Raw genomic sequence first — 21,365 nt, 5'->3', positions numbered from 1 at the left:
TTTAAATTCTAAACAAATGAGCCATGTTCAAAGCCACTGTGTAGCATGACTTTATATGCCAAGTATAACCTAGTTAGAAACCAAAAAGCTTGGCGGCAAAACGGTTTATGCCAATAAACGTTGATCAAGCAATATAAATGACTTTGCTTTTATATGGCAGCTCATAAAAAGATAAAATGAAGTATGCTTGTGTATTTTTACTCCATAGTTGCAGTAGGTGTTCCTGAATGAATCAGCATTTTTGAACAAATCTGTTGAATGAATGATTCAGTGAGTCTCTCCTAAAGACAGTCACTTGTTTCATTCCTGCATTTCACCTTTTCTTTTTTATTAAAATTCTGTAATTTAAAGGCTTTGTTCCTCCATGAATGAAAATTCTGTCATTAATTACATACCCTCATGTCATTCCAAACCTGTAAGACTCATTTATCTTCGGAACACAAATTAAGATTTTTTTTTTTTTGAAATCCGACAGCTCTCTGACCCTCTACAGGCAGCAAGGACAGTCAAGGCCCAGAAATGTATAGTCCACATGACATCAGTGATCCAACCTAAATTTTATGAAGCTATGAGAATACTTTTTGTGTGCAAAGAATGCAAAAATAATGACTTTATTCAACAATTTATTTTCTCCCATGACAGCCCTCTTCCATTATCATTTATGGAGGGTCAGAGCATTCTCGAATTTCATCAAAAATATCTTAATTTGTGTTCTGAAGATGAACAAAGGACTTATGGGTTTTAGAACGACATAAATAATGACAAAATTATAATTTTTGTGTGAACTATCCCATTAACGTTAAGAAATCAATGCTTTTGCAATGCAAAGCCTTTCATACAGCTATATGTGAATCTTGAATTCATGTTTTTAAACCAATCGGTTAATTGAATGATTTAACTGCTTGCTAATCTTTCCTGAATTAATGAGTGTTTTTTTAAGGATAAGATGAACGAATGAAATCAGACACTTGTATGGAATTAGATTTGGGCCAATAATAATGAATTGAACTTTTCCAGAAGTGGAGAAATGTACACATTGAGAAAGAAGAAAAACAATCTGAAAATGAAAACATTTAACTAAATACCAAAATTGTAACATGGTTTTCAAAATAAACTACATTCTTGGTTAACTGTTCTAAGTTTCCTTTTTGTTTAACATTGTTTAATTCATTTTTTTTTTTGGCATAAATCTAATTCCAAACAAACCCTCATCACCACCTATTATCTTACAGACATAAAAATAACAATCCCCACCACTAATGAACAGACTGGCAGATAAACAGTCAGGTAGACTATATATCAGCAATCTTGGTACAGCACCCAACCAATCAAATTTGAGGACCATACCTTTTGTATAATTATAAATACACTTGACAATTGGTGTCTTTTATCGCCTACTGCTGTCGCAGCTGTTCTATAAAACCAAGAAACGTGACAAAATCACTAACACACAGCCTCTTATTTCATCACTCAATTCATCCCAAACAGAATCGTTGTTCATTTGAAAAAGTGGGATCATAGTCTCTTCAAATAACCATGCCACAATATGATGTCATATGTAGAGACTAGAGGTAAAACAGGCCATGTCTTCATGAGGTAACTGAGATTTGAGAACTCCAGCTGCTATAAATCATTTTGTCAGGTCAAATAATTTTGCTCAGCTGTGGTTAACACAGCGCAACTACCCACCTGACCTCCCACAGGCATTCACACAACTCACGTGTTGCTCTCCACCCTCACAGACTGAGTGGATTATGAGATGATGAACATGCTCAGAGGGAAGCCAGGGCAAGTTTGCACTTAAGTGACGTAATCTAAAGAAATGGTTTTCCAAATATGCAGCATGCTATACAGACACATGCGTTAGCTGCCAGATAGAAAGAGCCAGAGGTATTTTGGCTCAGGTGGATAACTCTGTCACCGAATTATTCGAAAAGTCAAGCCAGATGGGATTTATTCAACTGCACAAGCACACATTGCTTCACTAAAAGGTTCAATGTTACATTCTGCAGTTAGCACAACCGCGATTCATGTAAATATGATAGATCTCTAAACATTTTTTTAAGAGCTCTTAAACCTTATTCAAGTCAATCATTCAAGTCTCATGTGTCTGAATGAAATATGATTGGACAAAAACTGATACTGCATAATCCATAATGAAAATAGTCACTTTATAATGATTTATATGCAAATTTAAATCAAAGTACTGCTAGCGGCAACTTCAAAGACCCAATCAAAATCTTTAAGATAAAACCATATTTTATTTATTTTTATGGCATACATAAAAGACGGAATCATGAAGGACTATAGGAGTTTATGACTACAATATTTATACAGCACCGTTAGTTAACATGTTGCACAATATGGTTATAGTGACAAGGCAATAACACTAAGAGAATATGATGTTTCCACTGGAATGTCATTGTTGACAAAGCAAGCAAAAGCAAAAGCTGTTGCTAAGCAGCAACATCAGATAGCTTGTACTCATCTTACACAAAGAAAATGACACCAACACACTTCCTTCACAGTGTTGGTTGCTTCGAAGTAAATATTTGCAGCAGTGCTCTGCAAAACTAATGTAACAAGTGGTGTTGGTACACACTAATTTCATTTGTCTCTGCTTCACAACTTCTCACTTGCATATGAAAGAAACGATCTCTCAGCGTTTGACGTAATTTTTTTTAAAAAGAACCTTTTAACTTTGTGGCGACATTATAAAAATATAAATAAATAAAAATAACAACAAGGCTTAAACTATGACGTTCAATTGCAACAAGTGAGTTCATGAGTCCGTTTAAATGAATCATTAAAATACCCACCCAAAGAGTCATTTGTTCACGAATAAGATTCATTCAGCTATATGCTTTTAATCACTAAAAAGAACCAGTTCTCAAGAGGTATTATTTATTTATGAGTGGGATCAAACTATTTGCTATGTATTTTATCAAATGCAACCATTGAGGTAAACTCAACAGAAAGACATATTTTGCAATTATTTCTAATAAAACTCTAATAAAACATTTTTTAAGCCAACCCTACTTATTCAAATTCAGTAATATCATTGACTAATATTCACTTCTCTGCACGCGATAGTTTGAGCGTCACCCTAACTGACCCCCAGTTGAACTCTCACAGTATTTCACACATGCAGTGATGTACAGTACACTGAATTTCTCCAAACATGCCCTGGTTTTGGAACAGTGCTTCATTTTCACATGAATGTGAGGAGCAGCTGTCAGTTTAGAAAGTTAAAGGGGCAGCTCTGTGTGAGCTCTGCTAACCCAAGGCTCGGAGCCGAATAAACAGTAGACAGCTGCCCTGGGACAATGGCACCTCAGTTAATGATTAATGCTGTTAATGAACAAATCAAGAAAGCTCTTGATACTTGCCAGAATTCTTTACTCACAGCCAGCAGTGTGCTGACCCTTAAAGGCTCCTCGTCACGGGACTGTGGTAGAAGTGCTTGGGGAAGCAGAGGCAGACAATTTCAGTCACTGTTTGTGTCATTACAGTCCCCCTGAAAAACGGCAGATACGCATGAGTCAGCATGGTATGGACTGACTGTGTTTTTCATGTTTAAACAGTACTAATGCAAGGTTGATACTGAGTTTAGCTTCAAATGCTGATGTAATCATCACAATATACGCAATTTCCTGTGCTGAGAGAGCTTCTGCTTAGAACATAAATACAGATCGGCTACAAAACACAGCGTTAGCATTGATTCTCCGCTGTGACAGTGAGAGCTTTGAGATCTATGGGATATCCTCGCGATGTTTATTCCGCTTGCGCGCGGTCCCCTCACAAATCACTGATAAATGGCTATTCATGTAAGTGATAACAGATGTTGGGGTCTCACTGAGAGCCAGTGAAAGTGTGTTCTGTATGATGTGTAAAAGCGCTGTGTGTTCAAACCTCCACTTGCAGAGGTGGCAGGTGTTCCTCCGTTCTCCGAAAAAGCTAGGTTTTATGTTCCTCCTCAAGTTAGTTGCTTGGTTTCCATGGAAATGCTCAACAGAAAGAGTCTTGTCTTAAGGGGCCTGTGCCGGGGAAGGCTTTACTAGCTGCCTGGACCGGACATTAGTGAAAAGGGGGGAAAAAAAGGGGGGAAAAAGATGAAAAATCAATCCAATATGGAAAAACAACTGAGCATTGTCTCTGTGCCTGATGCTGAGATTGAATGGAGATGTTCAGAGCAGATGTTTCATATGAGAGAATGCTGGGATTTCACAGCACAGATAGCGTCACTGAATCGTCTTAAAATGGCCTCTTTATAAGAAACTATTTATTTGTAACAAACATTTAATAATAATAGAACAGCCTTTCAATTGTGCATCTATACTGAGAATAGCAAGACTTCCTGAGAATTAAAAGGAAACATCAGGAAGAATCTAGATAACTGTTTTCATATCTGTTAAAGGGTTCATTAACTGAGAAACAAAATTCCCTTGATCTTTTGACATCATTGTGTTCTAAAAGCTTTTGGAATGTTCTGCATGATGTGATAGTGTGGATAAGCACCGCCTCCACAGAAGAAGATCTTTTTTTTTTTTCACTGAGCACCAAATCAGCCTATTAGAATGATTTCTGAAGGATCATGTGACATTGAGGACTGGTGTAACAGATGCCTTAAATTCAGCTTTGCCATCACAGTAAATAAATACATTTAAAATAGAACAAACAAGTGATTATAAATTGTAATAATATTTCAGAACATTACTATTTTATTGTATTATTAATTAAAAAATGTAGCCTTGTTGAGCCTAAGAGTCTTATAAAAACATTAAAATCTTACAGACTCCAAACTTTAAAATGGTATAAGCAACCTAATTGGGTGAACATTAGCCACATCTGAATGAGATTCCCACTCCATTTCGTTATTTTAAAGAATTTTTCAAACTGTTTGTCCACACAATAAAGTCAACAGGGTCCAAAACAACATCATTGGACCCTTTGACTTGAATTAACCTTTCGCAAAGAGCTTGATTGACAGTCGATCTGACCAATCATAACGGCACCTTTCCTTTCCAAGGCATAACTCTTGTCCGACAAACAAACCAAGACAGGAGAGTGGATAAACTTTGGTGGACTAAAACTTGAAAAGTGTATTGACCTCTTTCCGCAGTTGAAAAAAAAAAAAGTTCTGATGTTCATTCATGTTTATTTTGCGATTTAAGTAAATGTGAAAAAGATGATCTGTTCACTTGGCGCTTAAATCGGTCTGTCACAACACATTAAAGAGCCACAAAATGGTAGCCAGTTTATTTTTTGAATTTCTTAAAAAAAAAAAAAAAAAAACGTCTTTTATAGGTATATTACTGTCATTGTTCAGAGAGCAATGATTTTTTTTTAATATATAATCTCCTTCAACTATATAGGTAAACCAAACATACTTTTTTATTTTATATATATATATATATATATATATATATATATATATATATATATATATATATATATATATGTGTGTGTGTGTGTGTGTGTGTGTGTGTGTGTGTGTGTATTATCATTAACAAAGCACACAGACACTGCGTTTAGGGTGTGGTCCGCAGTTATTCTCTGCACTGAGGGGACAGTCAATCGACTAAGAGTAACATGAAGACTGTCGGGATCACTTTCCCAAATGCTGCCTCCATGTGTGGCTGAATCTGATTTGAGAAAGCCGATCTGAGAGGCTGCTGTCGGGCCGACTGGTGTCTGGTTAGAAGTGTATGGGGTGGAAAGGTAATCTGGTAGAATGTCACCTGTTCTCCACTGGAGAGAGTCTCTCTTACATAGACAGACTGATCCCCATCTGCCACTCAAGCTTCTCAAATAACCGCAGAGATTGTCATTTAAAAAGCACCGATAGTGTATGATTGGAGCCTTTCATCTGAACTATACGGCTTACACTCTGCTCAACCAGCAGCCATTGTAATGATAAGCAAAGAATATGCAAAAAGACACATAAGGCGATTTAACTTGTTCAAGAAATGAAGTTTCTTTTTTTTTCTAATTAGAACCTCAAAACACATTTGCATCTCATGATTCTCTTATATAATCATGTGTGGCAATATATAAAAAAATAATAAAAAGTCACTGAAAAATACAGTTATTTTAAAGAAGTAGCAAAAAAAAGAAAACAGGAAATTCTTACCACATTTACATATTTAGGTGTTTTTTGCTGACTAAATTATGTTTTTAATTTTTTTTTCTGAAGCATGTGTTTGTTTTCATAAACCATTAACGCTTTTACTGGGAGACAGTTAAAATGCCTTGGTAAGTGTTAATTATCTTAACCACAAAATTCCTTTTCATCCTTACACAAAAAAACAAAACAGCTCACACCATGCAGCATAAATCTCCCAGAGCATTTCATTTGCTCATTTTTTTATCTCTGTATCCTCGTGTCCCCAAGAACGATGTGATGTTATATATTTAGATAATATTGCTGTTTTCTGGTTTTAGATATACATTCAGTGACTCATTTGACTCTTGTTTTATGACTTCGGTCTCGCACAGACTTCACCCAGAATGTGTGACTGTTTTTCCTTTTTTAAAATGACTGCTGAGGCATGGCTTAAAGGACAGGGAGCATACCACACACAAACCAATTTAATTGTTTTGTTTTCCACTGCCTAATAAGCATGTGTATGCATGGTAATGTATTCAGTCTGGGAAATGGCTCTCAGAGCTCATTTAAAATGAACAATCACGATGCATAAATGTACAGGGAAGCCTTTGCAGTTATTGGTTTAGAGCCCATTGTGTGTAATGTGTGCTTTGTGATGCAAAAAAGTTGAATTTTAAGTTGACAAGAGGGGGAACACATGGGGAAACTGTATTGGCAGACAAACCTAGCTCAAACTCATCATCTGGCCCCATGCTGGACCACTCTCACTCAAACCAACGAGCGTTCAGTTTCTCTGAATACTGAAGACGAGCAGATTCATTCACCTCATCCAACTACAAAGCCCCCCCACCATATACCACACAATACAACTCATTTAGGAAGATTCACCCATAGTCTTTGCCTGATTATCAACACTTTTCATTTTACTGTATTTCCTCTTTAAAATGCAACAGAGACAGCTAAGAGCCAAGAGTGTTTTATGTCAAAAAAAGGATAACATTTATTGGCAATATTTTATTTACACAGTAAAAAGATATAGAATCCTTCATCACACACATGTATATAATTTTTGCTGGGCAGTCTCTAGACAAGACAATATACAAGACAGGAGTACAGTATTGATCAGCAAAGGATATATGGATAATGTGACATTGAACATGAGCCCAATTATGACAATAACTGCAGTCCTGATGAATCTCCTTCAGTTTAATTTTGTAAAAAAAAAAAAAGAAATGCCAACTTTCTTGAACAGTGATTAAACAAATAGAAATATAGGCTACTGATAACTTAATTGTTTAAACGGGTCACATGATGATTTATAATTCACCATAAATAGACTGGCTGTCTGACCAAATATTGTACTGGCAACACTGTCTACAAAATGCCATCAGAATAACACCTATGATACTTATATATATATATTAGTGCTGTCAAACTATTAATCGCAATTAATCACATCCAAAATAAAAGTTTTTCTTTATGTGTGTGTTGTGTTTTATATATATATTTACTTTTTGGGTAAAATATTGTCAAGATTATGTTTTTTATTTTTATTTTTTTTATTATGTTTTAAAATTGCTGCTGCTTATCCCATATAGGTTAATCATTCTTTTTTACTTAAAATGCAATGTCCTTTTCTTTTCTTTTTTTACTGCAGTATCTTTTTTGTTGTTTTTATTGTAGCATTTTTACATTATTTTTCTTTTAAACATTTTGTATCACAGGAATGGGAGCTCATCTTATAACTCCAGTGCAAAAGGCTTATTTTTAACAACATTATCTAACATATGAATATCAATAGTGCAAAGTCCATAAGGGTTGTTACTGATTTTGTATTATATGCATATATTTTTCATATATATATATATATATATATATATATATATATATATATATATATGTGTGTGTGTGTGTGTGTGTGTGTGTGTGTGTGTGTGTGTGTGTGTGTGTGTGTGTGTGTGTGTGTGTGTGTACACACACATTCTTTTAGAACAGGCAATCTGTTTCCTCACTAATCTGGATGTTCATATCCACAGAGTTTCATTAGATGAGCTGATGCATCCAATAACCTTTCCGCGTCCCAGCTCTTTCCCCCGCGGTGATCCCGTTTTGACACCAAGACAAAAGCAAAAAAAGCAGTTTGAATGGTGAAGGAGCGAGCAGGCAGGGAGAAAGCATGAGGAGGCGGCGAGTCTTTGTAGTCTGTGAGGAATGCGGAAACTCGCCTTTTTTGTGTCAAACTGCTCTGAAGGGGGTCAAGGCACATTCAGCCAGCGTGGGAAAGCGAGGAGCAGACCGAGCACACACACGCTGCATATTCCTGCATAGATGGGAAAAACATAAGAGGGGAAGGAGTGCCATTGCAGATCGATGAAAATCAGTCCCCTTATTATGCTCTCCACTTCCTTGAGGGACTGATCGGACGATCTTTCACTTAATTTGTTCTTGCAGAGGTGGTGCTGCTGGGAGATGGGGCTTAGCGCGTGCACCATCCGACTACCTGTGTGGCCCGTCGCGAGGACACTGCACGAGCTGTGATGCGTGTGGAGACGCTGGGAAACTTACTGAAGTTCGTGAATGACGCGACACTCCGGGCGGAATATAACAAACAGGGTAACTATCCTCTATAACTACAACTCCCATTCACTTGCGATACTTCTACATTTAGTGCGCGTGTGTTTGTGCATATGGGGCTTCGCGTGCACGCTAGATGGATCATTAATTACACGTTCATGTTGTTTGAGTGTGGAAACTAATGTAGGCGCTTTAGTTCAAGCTTTTATTGAGATGCACAGCTAAACAATGCAAACAGCAGACAACCACGTGCTCAGGGCTGTGTGGCACAAAGAAGAGCATGGACAATCTTGTCATTAGAAAACTCGGTCCGTTTATTTCTATTGACAATATGCGCATAGGTTAGATTTAAAGCTCGAGTCTGTTACAGTAGCTATTGTACGGAAGAGAGTTAAATTAGGCATACCTGTGTCGACGCAAGATTAGCAAGTAGCCTAATTATGGATCAGTGATGTGAGGTTATTAAAAAACAGTTAACGTTAGCTAAATAAAATATGAAATGCATACAAAATCATTTGAATAGACCTTTTCTGTGATCAACTTCTGAATTAAAGGCTAGTTATAATTATATACCTATATATAATTTATATAGGCTACATTTATTATTTCGAATAATTTTTACTTTGAATAAAACGGACTTATTTATAATTTTGAGGGGCTTAAAGAGAAAAATGTCAGGGGGGTGTAATTGCTCCGAATAATTTTAAGTAGCCTAATTAAAAGTTTGTATTTTTATTTTTTGTTTTAACTCTTTTTTTTTTTTTTTACATTTTATAATTGTTTAAAAGTAGGTGTATATATATATATATATATATATATATACACACACCCCCTATTAAATCTGCCCCCCCCCCAAGTCAAATCAAGAAACCTGGATAACTTTGTCAAATTTGACAGAAAAAAATCATTATATTTGTTTAAAAATATCATCCTTGGAAAGTGTTGAAGCACTTTGTAAAAGTAATGATGAAGTTGTGTTCAACCACGTGTTCAAACTGCAAAGTAGGCAATTAGTACAATGGTTACGCCACTTGACACGTTTGGAGTCATTAGTTCGAGATGCTCTGAACACAGGCTGAAAAAATAAATAAATTGCACTTTAACTAGACCTTTAAAAGATTTATCCTTTATATCAATTGGGACATCATCATTCACCTAGGCTTTTCTCACTCTGTACTATATATATATTGATATTTAACAGAATTTCCTTGATATGTGGCTGTAAAGGCGGCTGAGCTTTGTGCATGTTATATTTATGGGTTAAGCTCCATGTCTGTTATCTTCAGTGCATAGATAAGATTTGATTTAACTGATCACATTGGTGTTTACCTCTGTCTCCTTCTGTGCTCGCGCTCTACAGGCAGTGCACGTGCCAGCGCCGCTCTCCCAATAATGCCTTTGTGAAATATCCGCGAGCTCGTCACGTTTCGGGATTCCCCGCAGTACCCTCGCAGCGAGAAAAAATGGACAAAGAGAGCTCGACCCAACAATATGAGCCGGTGGCTGAGATCGGCGAAGGTGCTTATGGAAAGGTGTACAAAGCACGGGATTTGAAGAACGGGGGCCGCTTTGTAGCCCTGAAGAGAGTTCGGGTACAGACAGAGGAAGAGGGAATGCCGCTTTCAACCATCCGCGAGGTGGCGGTGCTGAGGCAGCTGGAGTCCTTTGAGCATCCCAATGTGGTCAGGTAAAAAAATAAAAAAAAGTGGGGGGAATGGTGGTGCTGTTGATTAGGGATGCATGACAAGAAGTCTGTTTTAATTTTGTTTATAGATGCTAGCTTAACATACACCCTCATGTTGTATGTATTTCCTGCAAGGGTGTAGGTTTGTTTGAAAATAAGACATCTTACAATGAACATATCCTTGATATCATAATGTTTTAAAACATGATTAAAGGAGTGAGGAAGAAGACATTGCACATTCAGAATGTTTCTGTTAAGAAAAGCCTGGTGCTACGGTGAAAATAACTTTATTCCTCATATTACGAGTTTCATTTCCTGCACTTTTTTGTGGCACACAATATTAAATAAGACTGCTGCTGACATATCCTTTTCCTGATTTCAGAGGATACTGTACTCAAAATCCTGTCACATACCTATTGTTACAGAACTTTTAAGTAGGTTGCGTTACATTAAGTACTTTTGGTCCCTCTAGTCAGAAGGAGATCTGGTAATGTGCTATATAGGGGGTCAGCTGTCACATGTTCCTATCCGTAAATCTCAATGACACTTCTGTGTGTAGGCAATAGGCATCCTAAATTGTTTGGGGAAAATTGGCCAAAAGTGGGTTCAGACATATATCACGCCTATGATTTCCTGTCGCGTCATTTTGCACTCATCGACCCTTGATCAAGGGAGATCCCCTAAGAACATCGAGAAAACCGAGACACTTGATAAAGCTGCATAAATTTGGTGGATTCGCCTCCATCAGCTTCTTCTCTCGCGGAGCATTATGCCCACTCAGTTTTGAGTTGCTAAATGGGAGGAGCTTGTTATTAAATTCCTAATAGACCGATATATTGACTAATTTGAAATTACTGGCATTGGATGATAGTATTTCTAACGTTTTTTAGAGCATTAAGTAGTTTTAGATATTATTTTACTGAATTTTGAGAAATATATTTTGTACATTTAGTGTTACTTAAGCTTCTCTTTTCCTATATTGGTATCAGCATTGGTCCCTGATGTGACCATATTTGCTAATCTCTAACCATAATGCTAAAATGACTCATCGTTCATAGGAATAAAAGATGAGTACCTCTGCAACAGATTATCTAGTTAATCAAACCACAGTGTCTTCTCTCTTTGCATTAAAGATGAGGATGTCTTCAGGGAACAGCTATGCGCCTTCCATTGTTTTGATAAGTGGAGTGTCAAATGCAAATCGTAGCATTAACACATGCACTGCTCTGACAATTCACCTTTCCTGGTCGACTGAAACGATATCTTTTGTTGACCTTTATGTGGAGATGTGAAACCATTGATGCGCAAATATTTGGGAGCAGCCGGCTGTCTTTTTCAGCTGTGAATAGATGCATTTTAATTCCTTATTGTCTGTGTCTGCCATCAAGGTCATCTTGTTTTGTTTTGGTAATGCGTGTTGATATTTTTAGCATGGCTGCTTATTAATGTTAAAATGGGTAGGTGGGGAATATTGTTTTGAGATCACCGATGACTCTGTCAGGGGAGTTCTTGTTATAGTTCACTCAAGTGATGACAGAACTAACGTCATTGGCTGGCCTAGCTCAAGGCTTTAACCTTGCAATGGATTGTTGTGCACTTCAAGCTGCTGAGCATGTACACTTCATTCTTTTGGCTAGACCACCAGACAAGGTCTGGATTGCAAATGTGAATTTTGCTGCGTTTTAATTTGCCCATGAATACAAATGAACCTTTTTCATATTGTCTGTCCATTTGTTTTCCCCTTTGCTTTAATGACAACGGCGTTCAAGCAGCATAAACTCCATAAGTTTGTCCAAACCTGATCATGTTCTCCAGCATGATTTTAGATGTTCCACAGAGCATCTTGAGCTTCAATCAAAGAACATGATCAGAAAAAGTGCATAAGAAAAGTTTCATAATTCATTGCTAATAAAAAACTTTTCAAATTATTTTATTGGAGTTGCAGACTTTTGGACCCCATTGTTTTTATGTGAGTACATTAAGTACATGTGGGATCTACAGAACATATTTTTATTCCTTTTTTGTATAATGCAAGGCAACAAAGAAAATGGAAGATTTTTTTTTAAACGAAACTCTAAACAGTATTAAGAGATGTAGGGGGCCAGAGAATCCTATAGAGCTGTGTGTTTGGAGGGCTGTGAAAGTGCAGGCAACCCGTCAGTTCCTATAATGAGAATATTATTCATGCCATATGTTTACGTGGTTTAAAGGCTTCATTGTGGAGCAACAATCTGGATTCCAGTAGAAGTGTTTCCTGGAGAGGTTCATTACGGATATATGACTTTGTCTCTAACTAAAAGTCTGGGGATAACTCATTATCTTTTCAAGCAACATCAGGCAATTAGAGAACTTATCTTATCTTGTGATAAAGCATGCATCCATGTCCTTGAAGTAGTCATTTTAGGATTCTGGCCTTTTTGCATTGAAATGATGCTGTGCTGAGAGACCTTGCCAATATCAGTTTTGGGACAGTGTCAGCTTGTCTTGTTTAGACAGTTTCTGCTCCATTAAACTCTTTATTGCAGAATATATTGTAGAATTGCATACTCAATTATGGTGTATTCTATAAACTTGTCAAAATTCATACTAAATAATTAAGAGAGATCACTCAAAGAGCTTTTAATAAAATCATTCTTGATTATGCCTTTCCCTTGTTTAGGTTGTTTGACGTATGCACAGTTTCCAGGACTGACCGGGAAACCAAACTAACTTTGGTCTTTGAGCACGTGGACCAAGATTTAACCACATATTTGGAGAAAGCACCTGATCCAGGGGTGCCACCTGAAACTATAAAGGTACTATCAGCACACCAGCAAATTCATCTCAGTATCGACAATCAGGCAAAGAAACTGTAACCTGAAGCCTTCAGCTGGTCAACATCAACAAATCGGAACAAATCCTTATTATGTTTACATTTACGCATTTGACAGACGCTGTTATCCGAAGCAACTTACAGTGCATTCAGGGTATACATTTTTTAATCAGTATGTGTGCTCCCTGGGAATTGAACACACAACCTTTTGCGCTACTAATGCAATGCTCTACCACTGAGCCTAAAGAAAAATGTTTACTGTTTAATGCACAGTCAATGCAAATCCTGGTCTTACTTTGCACAAGTCATACGTGTTCATAAATATTGTGCTTTATAATATTTTAATCAAAATATAATAACTTGCTCTGCATTTAAAGTGATTTTCCTTTTTTTGCTGATGTCATGGAAAAACTCCCGCATTGCAACCAAATTCTATTATATCAACTGTTATGGATAAAACAATATATTTTCTTACATATTACTAGTTAAATCTCAAGTTTTATGATAAATGAGTCAGGTTATGGATTTAAAAAAGATTGAGCATAACATTTTACAATGACCTTAAGCTGTAATTGAAAACAGTGAACTTATACTACAAAGGGAGGGAAATTCTGAATCTAAAACCTTCATTAATTAACTTGTGTTACAGGTGAGCCTGTTTTATGGAAGCTTATTTTAAACAGATTTTTATTTCTGTGGTCCATATTGTGTTCCAATTGGTATTTTTTATATTAAAAAAGGATAATAATAAAGAATTTGAGGCACTGAGCAAAAAAAAAAAAAAAAAAAGTTCTTTTGCCTTCTAAGTGGGCAGATGAAGGATGGAGCTCCCTCAGATCACAGAGTCCTCTCCTTTTGATGGGCAGTGCATGTGGTGGATGGGCTTCTAATTAAAGGGCTGGGTGCCTGTGTGCCTCTATTTTCATTCAGCTCTGGCTTTCACCAAATATTGACCAGAGGAATGTTGCTTCAGTGTATGTGTGTGTATGTGCATGAAAAGGGTTTGTGAAAGTGTGTATGTCTGGTTAGTGGCCTCCCTCTCTGCCATTCACTAGACTGAACCAGTGGACTGCAAGGGGCTTCCTTAAGCCATTCAGGCAAGATATCATTTTCATTAGTCTAGAAATAATCATGGTGTGTGTCCTGTGTCAGTGTCCTCTTACGTTCATCCGGAAAGCTTTGAGCGGAAATGTTGGATTTTTTTTCTGTCCTGATCATCTACTCTCCTGTAATCTATTTGGACTTTTCCCACATGGTAGTCTTACAAATCCATTCATCATATTTCTCTACCTCTCCCCCTAGGACATCTTGCATTGAGTCCTGCAAACAAACCCTATCTCTCTCATTGTCACTCATGCCAAACTGTAAGGGAAACAGAAGCTCTGAAACATTTAAAAAGTTAAAAAGTGACACCTAAGATGTTTCCTTTGCAAGTTTTGTGTATCATTAAGGAAGGATTGTGTATCGAGAGGGACTTTCTCAGTCTCAGTCTTGGTTTGAGTCTATAGTTTGCATGTTAGAGATAGATATGTGGTTTCTTTGCATTTTCCCCACCTAAAAGACCTAATTAAAAGGATGTTTTAAACTGATCAAAAGTGAAGGTGACTTGCGCTGTAAAAAAAAAAAAAAAACTATATTTCAAATAAATGTGTGTGTATATATATATATATATATATATACACACACACACACTAGGGCTGCATGATAAATCGCATGGGATTGTCATGCGCATCTCATCAGTAAAGCAGGTTCTGTGATTAGTAGTAAATCTCCATCACATGTGTTCAGATGGAGTGGCATTTAATACACAGAGCCATTGTTCACTGACAAGCTACGCAATATCGCATTCATAATCGTAGCACCTGAAGCTGCTTGACTGACAAGATGCACATGAAAATCGCATGCGTTTTATCATGCAGCCCTAATTTGCACAACAGTTATTTCCGGTCCTCGAATCTGATTGACTTAAGAGCCTTTTCCAGGAGTGCGATATTCTAGTGATAACAGAATTCCTCTTTAACTCAATTGTCCAGTATTTTTCACAGAGAATGTCATGGCAGACATCCAAATCTACTATAATCTTATAAATAATATGGTTTTGTAGTTGTTTAGAGTTAAAATATGTGGTTTGTTAATAAGGATAATGTCTTTTTGAAAATTTGCTTTGACGTTTTCAGAAATCCAGGGTGTCAGCAGCTGTTAAGCGCTCATGAACCAGTTAAAGAAGTCTCGCCTCAGCCAATTCTTCTGGAATTTGCCAGTGGCTCTGATGTCTCTATTGTGGTTAAACATAAGATATAATTTATTTTGTGTAAACCTAACAGGCAATGTTTGGTTTCATTAATCTATTATTTGTTCCAGAGTTAACCGTTTTTGCTGAGGGGCAAAATTATATTTATATTAGATACACCGATTGATAGGGCAGGGATCAGAATCAGCCGATTTTTTTTATTTTTTTCATATTTCGAGCTTTTGGTGTAATGCACACCACCACTGATCTATATTAGTGGAGTGCACAAGCCTGTCTAAAACAGCTTGTGAGCCACAAATACCAAAAATGAGTGGTTAACTGCACTAAAACTTTCAAATAAATACAATATTATCTATATATTAGTTTTAATATTTTATTAGCTAAACAAGCGTTAGCTTCCACCAAGAAAAAAATAGTTATAGTATACCTCAGAATGTTGCGACTGACCAATCAGAATTAAGTATTCCACATTAAGTATTCCACAAAGCTGTGTAATAACGAGGGATAACATACCTCAGAATGTTGTGACTGACCAATCAGAATCATCTATTCCACAGAGCTTTGTAATAACGAGGGATAACATACCTCAGAATGTTGCGACTGACCAATCAGAATTAATAATTACATAGAGCTGTGTAATTACGAGGGAAAACATACCTCAGAATGTTGCGACTGACCAATCAGAATGAAGTATTCCACAAAGCTGTGTAGTATCCATATAATATTCTAAATCTACTTCTCATTAAATTAAATCTAAATGTAAATAAATTAGTTCTCAGAAATCAAGCCACAAATGAACAGAATCGATGTTTATTACAAATTCTATATAGTTATTCAAATTATTATAAATTCATATTATACAGTTTGTAGCCTTTTATACAAAATGTATGCATTTTACAGGCTTTCAGAGTCAGAATATTTTAACCAAAGAGCTCTTGAATATGCATTAGTGTGATTTAATTCTGTTAGGCCACACAGACATCAGATAACAGACATCAGTTGTAGACTGTGTGGCCCTCCCAAAAGATGCCCAGCAACCTTATTCACCACCCTCCTAAAGACACCAGATTGCAGAGGTCCCAGCCTCCAGCTCATTCCAGCCCCCCAAACTGCCCACTTTTGCCCCATTTCAGACCCACCACAGGCTAATTGATGAGAGAGGCCCCGGGAATCAAATGAGCTGGAAGGAGATCAAGCGGCTGGCCCTGCGCTGTGGAGTGCGGCTAGGCTCTCCGGCCCTGCGCCTTTCCCGAGGCCTGTTTCTGGTCCATAAAGGAGAGCCTAATGAAGCATGGGGAAGGAATTACACTAACGCTAACTGGCAGATGTCCTGCATTGTGCTGGGGTACAATAAACAATATGGCTGCCTCTCATGAATTAGCATGAGAAAGGGGGGTGCCTTCTGGAAGCTCTGTTTTGACTGCTGTTTTTGGGGAGTTTTTTTTCCTTCTTCCTCTCTTTCCTCCTCTGCTGTATTTCCTCCCTTTTCTAGGAAGAGGTACTTTTGGACAGGTGCTATCAAATCTTTCCTTTGTTTAGAGTCTGAATGCCTCTCAGCAAAGCCTGGTTATTTCAGGTTGGTACTGTTGGTTTAATTTGAGGCATTAATATTTTGATTGTAAATTACGGTGCCTCTGTTGTGCATAGCATGTTACAACAAAGAACCGTCTCTGAAGAATCATTCAGATTCCACCTGTTGGGTTACACCTTTTGAGATTAGGTGTAACACAACCTATGAGAGATTGTGTGACAGGTATATCAAGATTGATTTTCCACTGAACTAAAGTGCTTTCCTGAGTATCACTTCAACAGATCACTCATAATTAAAATAATAATAACGCTTAAATTACTGTGAATAAATATGAGGTATCTGTACCCCCAGAATTCTCTAGAATTTGAATGTTGTTCATTTGCAAATGAAGCGCCCTTTGTGTTCATACATGAAAAGTTGGGGTTAATTATGCACTCAAAAATTTGGGTTTGGGGTTGGTAAATTGGAAGAGCAGCCATTAGTTCAGTCTTCAAAAATCATCCTAATAATGTTAATTTTATGCTCAGGAAACTTTTTTTTTTTTTTTTTTTTTTTTATCAATGTTGTAAACAGTTTTGCTGCTTAGAACTGATGTATGATGCATCCTTTCTGTATAAAAGTAGTATTCATTTAAAAATCTATTTATTATTTTAATTTATTATAAATAATTTCGTCTTTCTTACCCAATACTTTTGAATGGTGGTGTGTTTATTATATAATATAATATTCAGCTACCAATTCACACATTTAAATGACACCATCTGCAGATTTCCCTCTACAAACAACACTGAAAATGAGCACAGACTCCATTTGTCATGATAATTGGATACATAACACGTACATAAAAGGTACACACGCTGCTTAATATGTGTTTGGAGGAGTTGGGAGGAGACGCTATGCGTATTTATCCTCGGGTCATGCTTCTGAGGAGTTTGTGTACCTTTCCTTTTCTTTTCACCTTTGTCTTAAGCAAAAGTGGGCCAACCATGGGGCATTTTAGGCCAAGACAGAGGAGCTTGTAGGGGGTGATGCTGTTTTAGGAGCTCCCAGAATAACTGCCTGTGAAGGTCTGAGAGGTCATGGCTGGATGGGCATTCAGAAAGGCTCCTTGTTTATCCTGGCTGCCTGACTCTGACACACACGCGTTCCCTATTGCAGGCCCCCAGCGCGCACATTGTGAGGACCTCCGTCCCTTTCCCCTCGCCTGGTCTGACTCGCGCCGTGTGCAGTTTTCTGCTTGAGTGTGCACCCCATTGTTTCAGAGGTTTTAATCACTCACCAGCTGGTCGGGAATGAACAGTGCTGTGGGCTCAGATCCATGTCACTTGTGAGGTCTTGGCAGCGGGTTTCTCAGGGGTAGGCTGCCACCGCTTGATACCTCTGCTTTGGAACAAGTCAAGCAGCAACTGGGAGCAAATGCTTCTCGCTCGGCCCTCCGACCCGATTACTTTTTCTAGCCCTGCTACGCATTGCCCCATTTTTTTCTTATCTATTTGACCATTGTCGACAGTTTCCACTAAAGAAAATGACAGTTGCTGTCTTTTCTCCCCACCTACTTTTTGTGCGAGTCTGTATGTGTGTGTGTTTTTGTTGAGTTTCAATGTCATGGTCTGATTTCATATTGGCCCATAGTCAGAACGACACAATTCACAATTAGCTGTGATCCCGGGACAGCTGCAGGGAAGCAGAGGCCTACAGGGATGGAGCCTTAAGGCCGTGTGTCTTTCCTGCTCTGCTGACATGTCGGTTATCAACATCTGCCATACTTTAGGTTTAAAGGCACATGCACACCTTTTCCCTCCCCACGCATATTAACATGCATACATATATATCTTGATATTAGTCCTTTTCAGTCATTTTGTTTAAAAACTTGAGGTTATTCAAATATATTTGGAATGACTCTGGTCTTGTTTTGGCAGGATATGATGTACCAGCTGCTGCAGGGTCTGGATTTCCTCCACTCTCACCGTGTCGTTCATCGAGATCTTAAGCCTCAAAACATTTTAGTCACCAGTGGAGGACAGATCAAACTGGCTGATTTTGGCCTGGCACGGATCTACAGCTTTCAGATGGCTCTTACTTCCGTGGTGAGTAACAGGGTTGCACAAGTGTCTGAAGCAGCAGAAATTTGTAAAAATGTCATATGATGTCAGAAAAATGCCACACATATACACCAAACATGCACAGACATTTATCAAAACTGCAGAAAACACTGTAATAGTGTGAAATCTTATTTCAATTTCTAATATTTGTTTCCTATATATTATGCTGTAAAATAGATATTTATATGATGCAGCGCTGAATTTTCATCAGCCATAACTCCAAGTCTTCAGTGTCACATGATCCTTCAGAAATCATTCTAATATGCTGATTTATTACTGTTGTGCTGCTTTATTTTTTTGGAACCTGTGATTCTTTTTTCTTTGATTCTTTCATGAATAAAATGTAAAAAAGAACAGCATTTATTAAAAAAAAAAACTTTTCTATCAATTTTTATCCGTGTAACATAATTTCTGAATAAAAGCATTAATTTCTTTAAAAAGAAAAATAACTTTTGAATAGTAGAGTATATTGTAACATAAAATTTATATTTTGAATAAACTTTTTGAATAAACATTTTTTTTTTTTACTTTTTATTTATCAAGGAATCCTGAAAAACCACAGGTTCCAAAAATATTAACATATTAAAATGTCTAACACTGATTATAAATCAGAATATTAGAAATTATTTCTGGAGGATCATGTGACACTGGAGACTGGAATAATGATGCAGAAAATTCAGCTTTGTTGCACTGGAATAAACTATGTTTTAAAGTATATTAAAATACTGATTTTAATACTTAATGATCCCGAACTTTTGAATGGCTGTGTGTATGTGTATATTGTATAAAATAATATAAAATATAATATTTTTATATAAATTTTTTATAAATATTTGATTATTTATATAAATATGTGTGTGTGTATGTGTATTATTGTATATCTTTCTACTGAATATCTTAAAAAAAAAAAAGCATTTTTTAGTTACTTTATAAATAAAACATATTTATAAATATATTTACAATGATTTGTATTAATTTTGTATGTAACCATTGTACAAGATTCAGTGTGTAGTGTTATTTTTCTCTGCTGTGCCTTAATTCCCTTCAGATCGAAATCCTGTCATGTAAGCAGGTGAACCGTCTAACATTTCTCTTTGTATCCTGAAGTACAGTATACTGAAGTGATATCTTCATAGCTTTGGGAGTGTGACATGCAATCATACGTACAAATAGACCCTTTGAGACCGATATGGGTGATGTCCAATCAGGTGTAGCATTGAAAGACTACTCGTCAGACGTGTGCCTGAAAACAAGCACATACTAGCCGTGTTTCCACTATCGAGCTAGGACCGGGTGTGCTAGTGCGTGCCAGGGCCAGTCGCGTTTCCACAGTCACTTCCGGGGCTTGATCGTGCCTCGCTGGGGCTTCCTCGGGGCCAACGGCCAGGTTTTTTGGCCCGACGAAAACCTTGGGCCAAAGTGGGCCAGCTGGGGCTAGAGGAGGGGTTATGAACAAAGGCGGAGTTTCTCCATGTCTAGAGAGCGTCAGCTCGGATCATTTCAGAAAGATAACAGCTTTAACAGCAGCATTAAAGACTTTTAAAATAAGTTGAGCTCAAAACTCACTCTTAGTTAGCAGCAAGTGTTTGAAATAACTTGATCCGATGTGGATTATAATCACTAAACAAGGCAGAAATATTTATAAGCGATGTAAAAGACTATGCACGCTAAACATTAACGTTACCATAGTAAACATGTTAAATATGACCGCTTGGAGAAATCAGACGTCAGCTTCTTATTCTCTATCACAATTGTGTATTTATTAAGTAACATTTTATCTGTCGTCTCGTTTTAAGAGTTTAGCTTCACGTTGCATATCATCAAAATATAGCCTAGTAATGATTTTTGTCAGGGAGCTTTTATAAAAATAGCGAGACTGCACTGCGGATCATTTCAGAAAGATAACACAGCTTTAACACCAGCATTAAACACTTTTTTAAATAAGTCGAGCTCAAAACTCTCTTTCAGTCAGCAGCGAGTGTTTGAAATAACTTGATCCAATGTGGATAATCACCATACAAGGCAGAAATATTTATAAGCCATGAAAAAGATATGCATGCTAAACACATTACCATAGTAAACATGGTAAAATATGACCTCTTGAAGAAATCAGACGTCAGCTTCTTATTGTCTATCACAGTCATGTATTTATTAAGTAACTTATATTATCTGTCACAAGCCTCGTCTCGAGAGTTTTTCTCACGTTGTCATAAAAGAATATAGCCTAATAATGTTTTTTGTTCGGGAGTTTTTATAAAAATAGAGATATTATCATTCATTCTAAATGTGACGGCTACTGTGG

General features: G+C 37.0%; 1 protein-coding gene across 1 annotated transcript in view; it reads left to right on the top strand.

Annotated features, from left to right (window-relative positions):
- Positions 1–8,127: 8,127 nt before the first annotated feature.
- cdk6 (cyclin dependent kinase 6) overlaps positions 8,128–21,365 on the top strand; it is a 36,159-nt gene continuing 22,921 nt past the window's right edge. Inside the window, exons 1-4 of the mRNA XM_026288809.1 lie at positions 8,128–8,722; positions 10,044–10,370; positions 13,027–13,162; positions 18,881–19,048. Coding sequence (XP_026144594.1) covers positions 10,147–10,370; positions 13,027–13,162; positions 18,881–19,048 — 528 coding nt within the window. The 5' untranslated portion in view covers positions 8,128–8,722; positions 10,044–10,146. The remainder of the gene's footprint in view (positions 8,723–10,043; positions 10,371–13,026; positions 13,163–18,880; positions 19,049–21,365) is intronic.

This window comes from Carassius auratus, chromosome 19 (genome assembly GCF_003368295.1).
Source record: "Carassius auratus strain Wakin chromosome 19, ASM336829v1, whole genome shotgun sequence".
In the NCBI taxonomy this organism is placed as follows: domain Eukaryota; kingdom Metazoa; phylum Chordata; class Actinopteri; order Cypriniformes; family Cyprinidae; genus Carassius; species Carassius auratus.
Note: the sequence above shows the minus strand (reverse complement) of the source record. Positions and strands in the feature narration are given on the sequence as shown.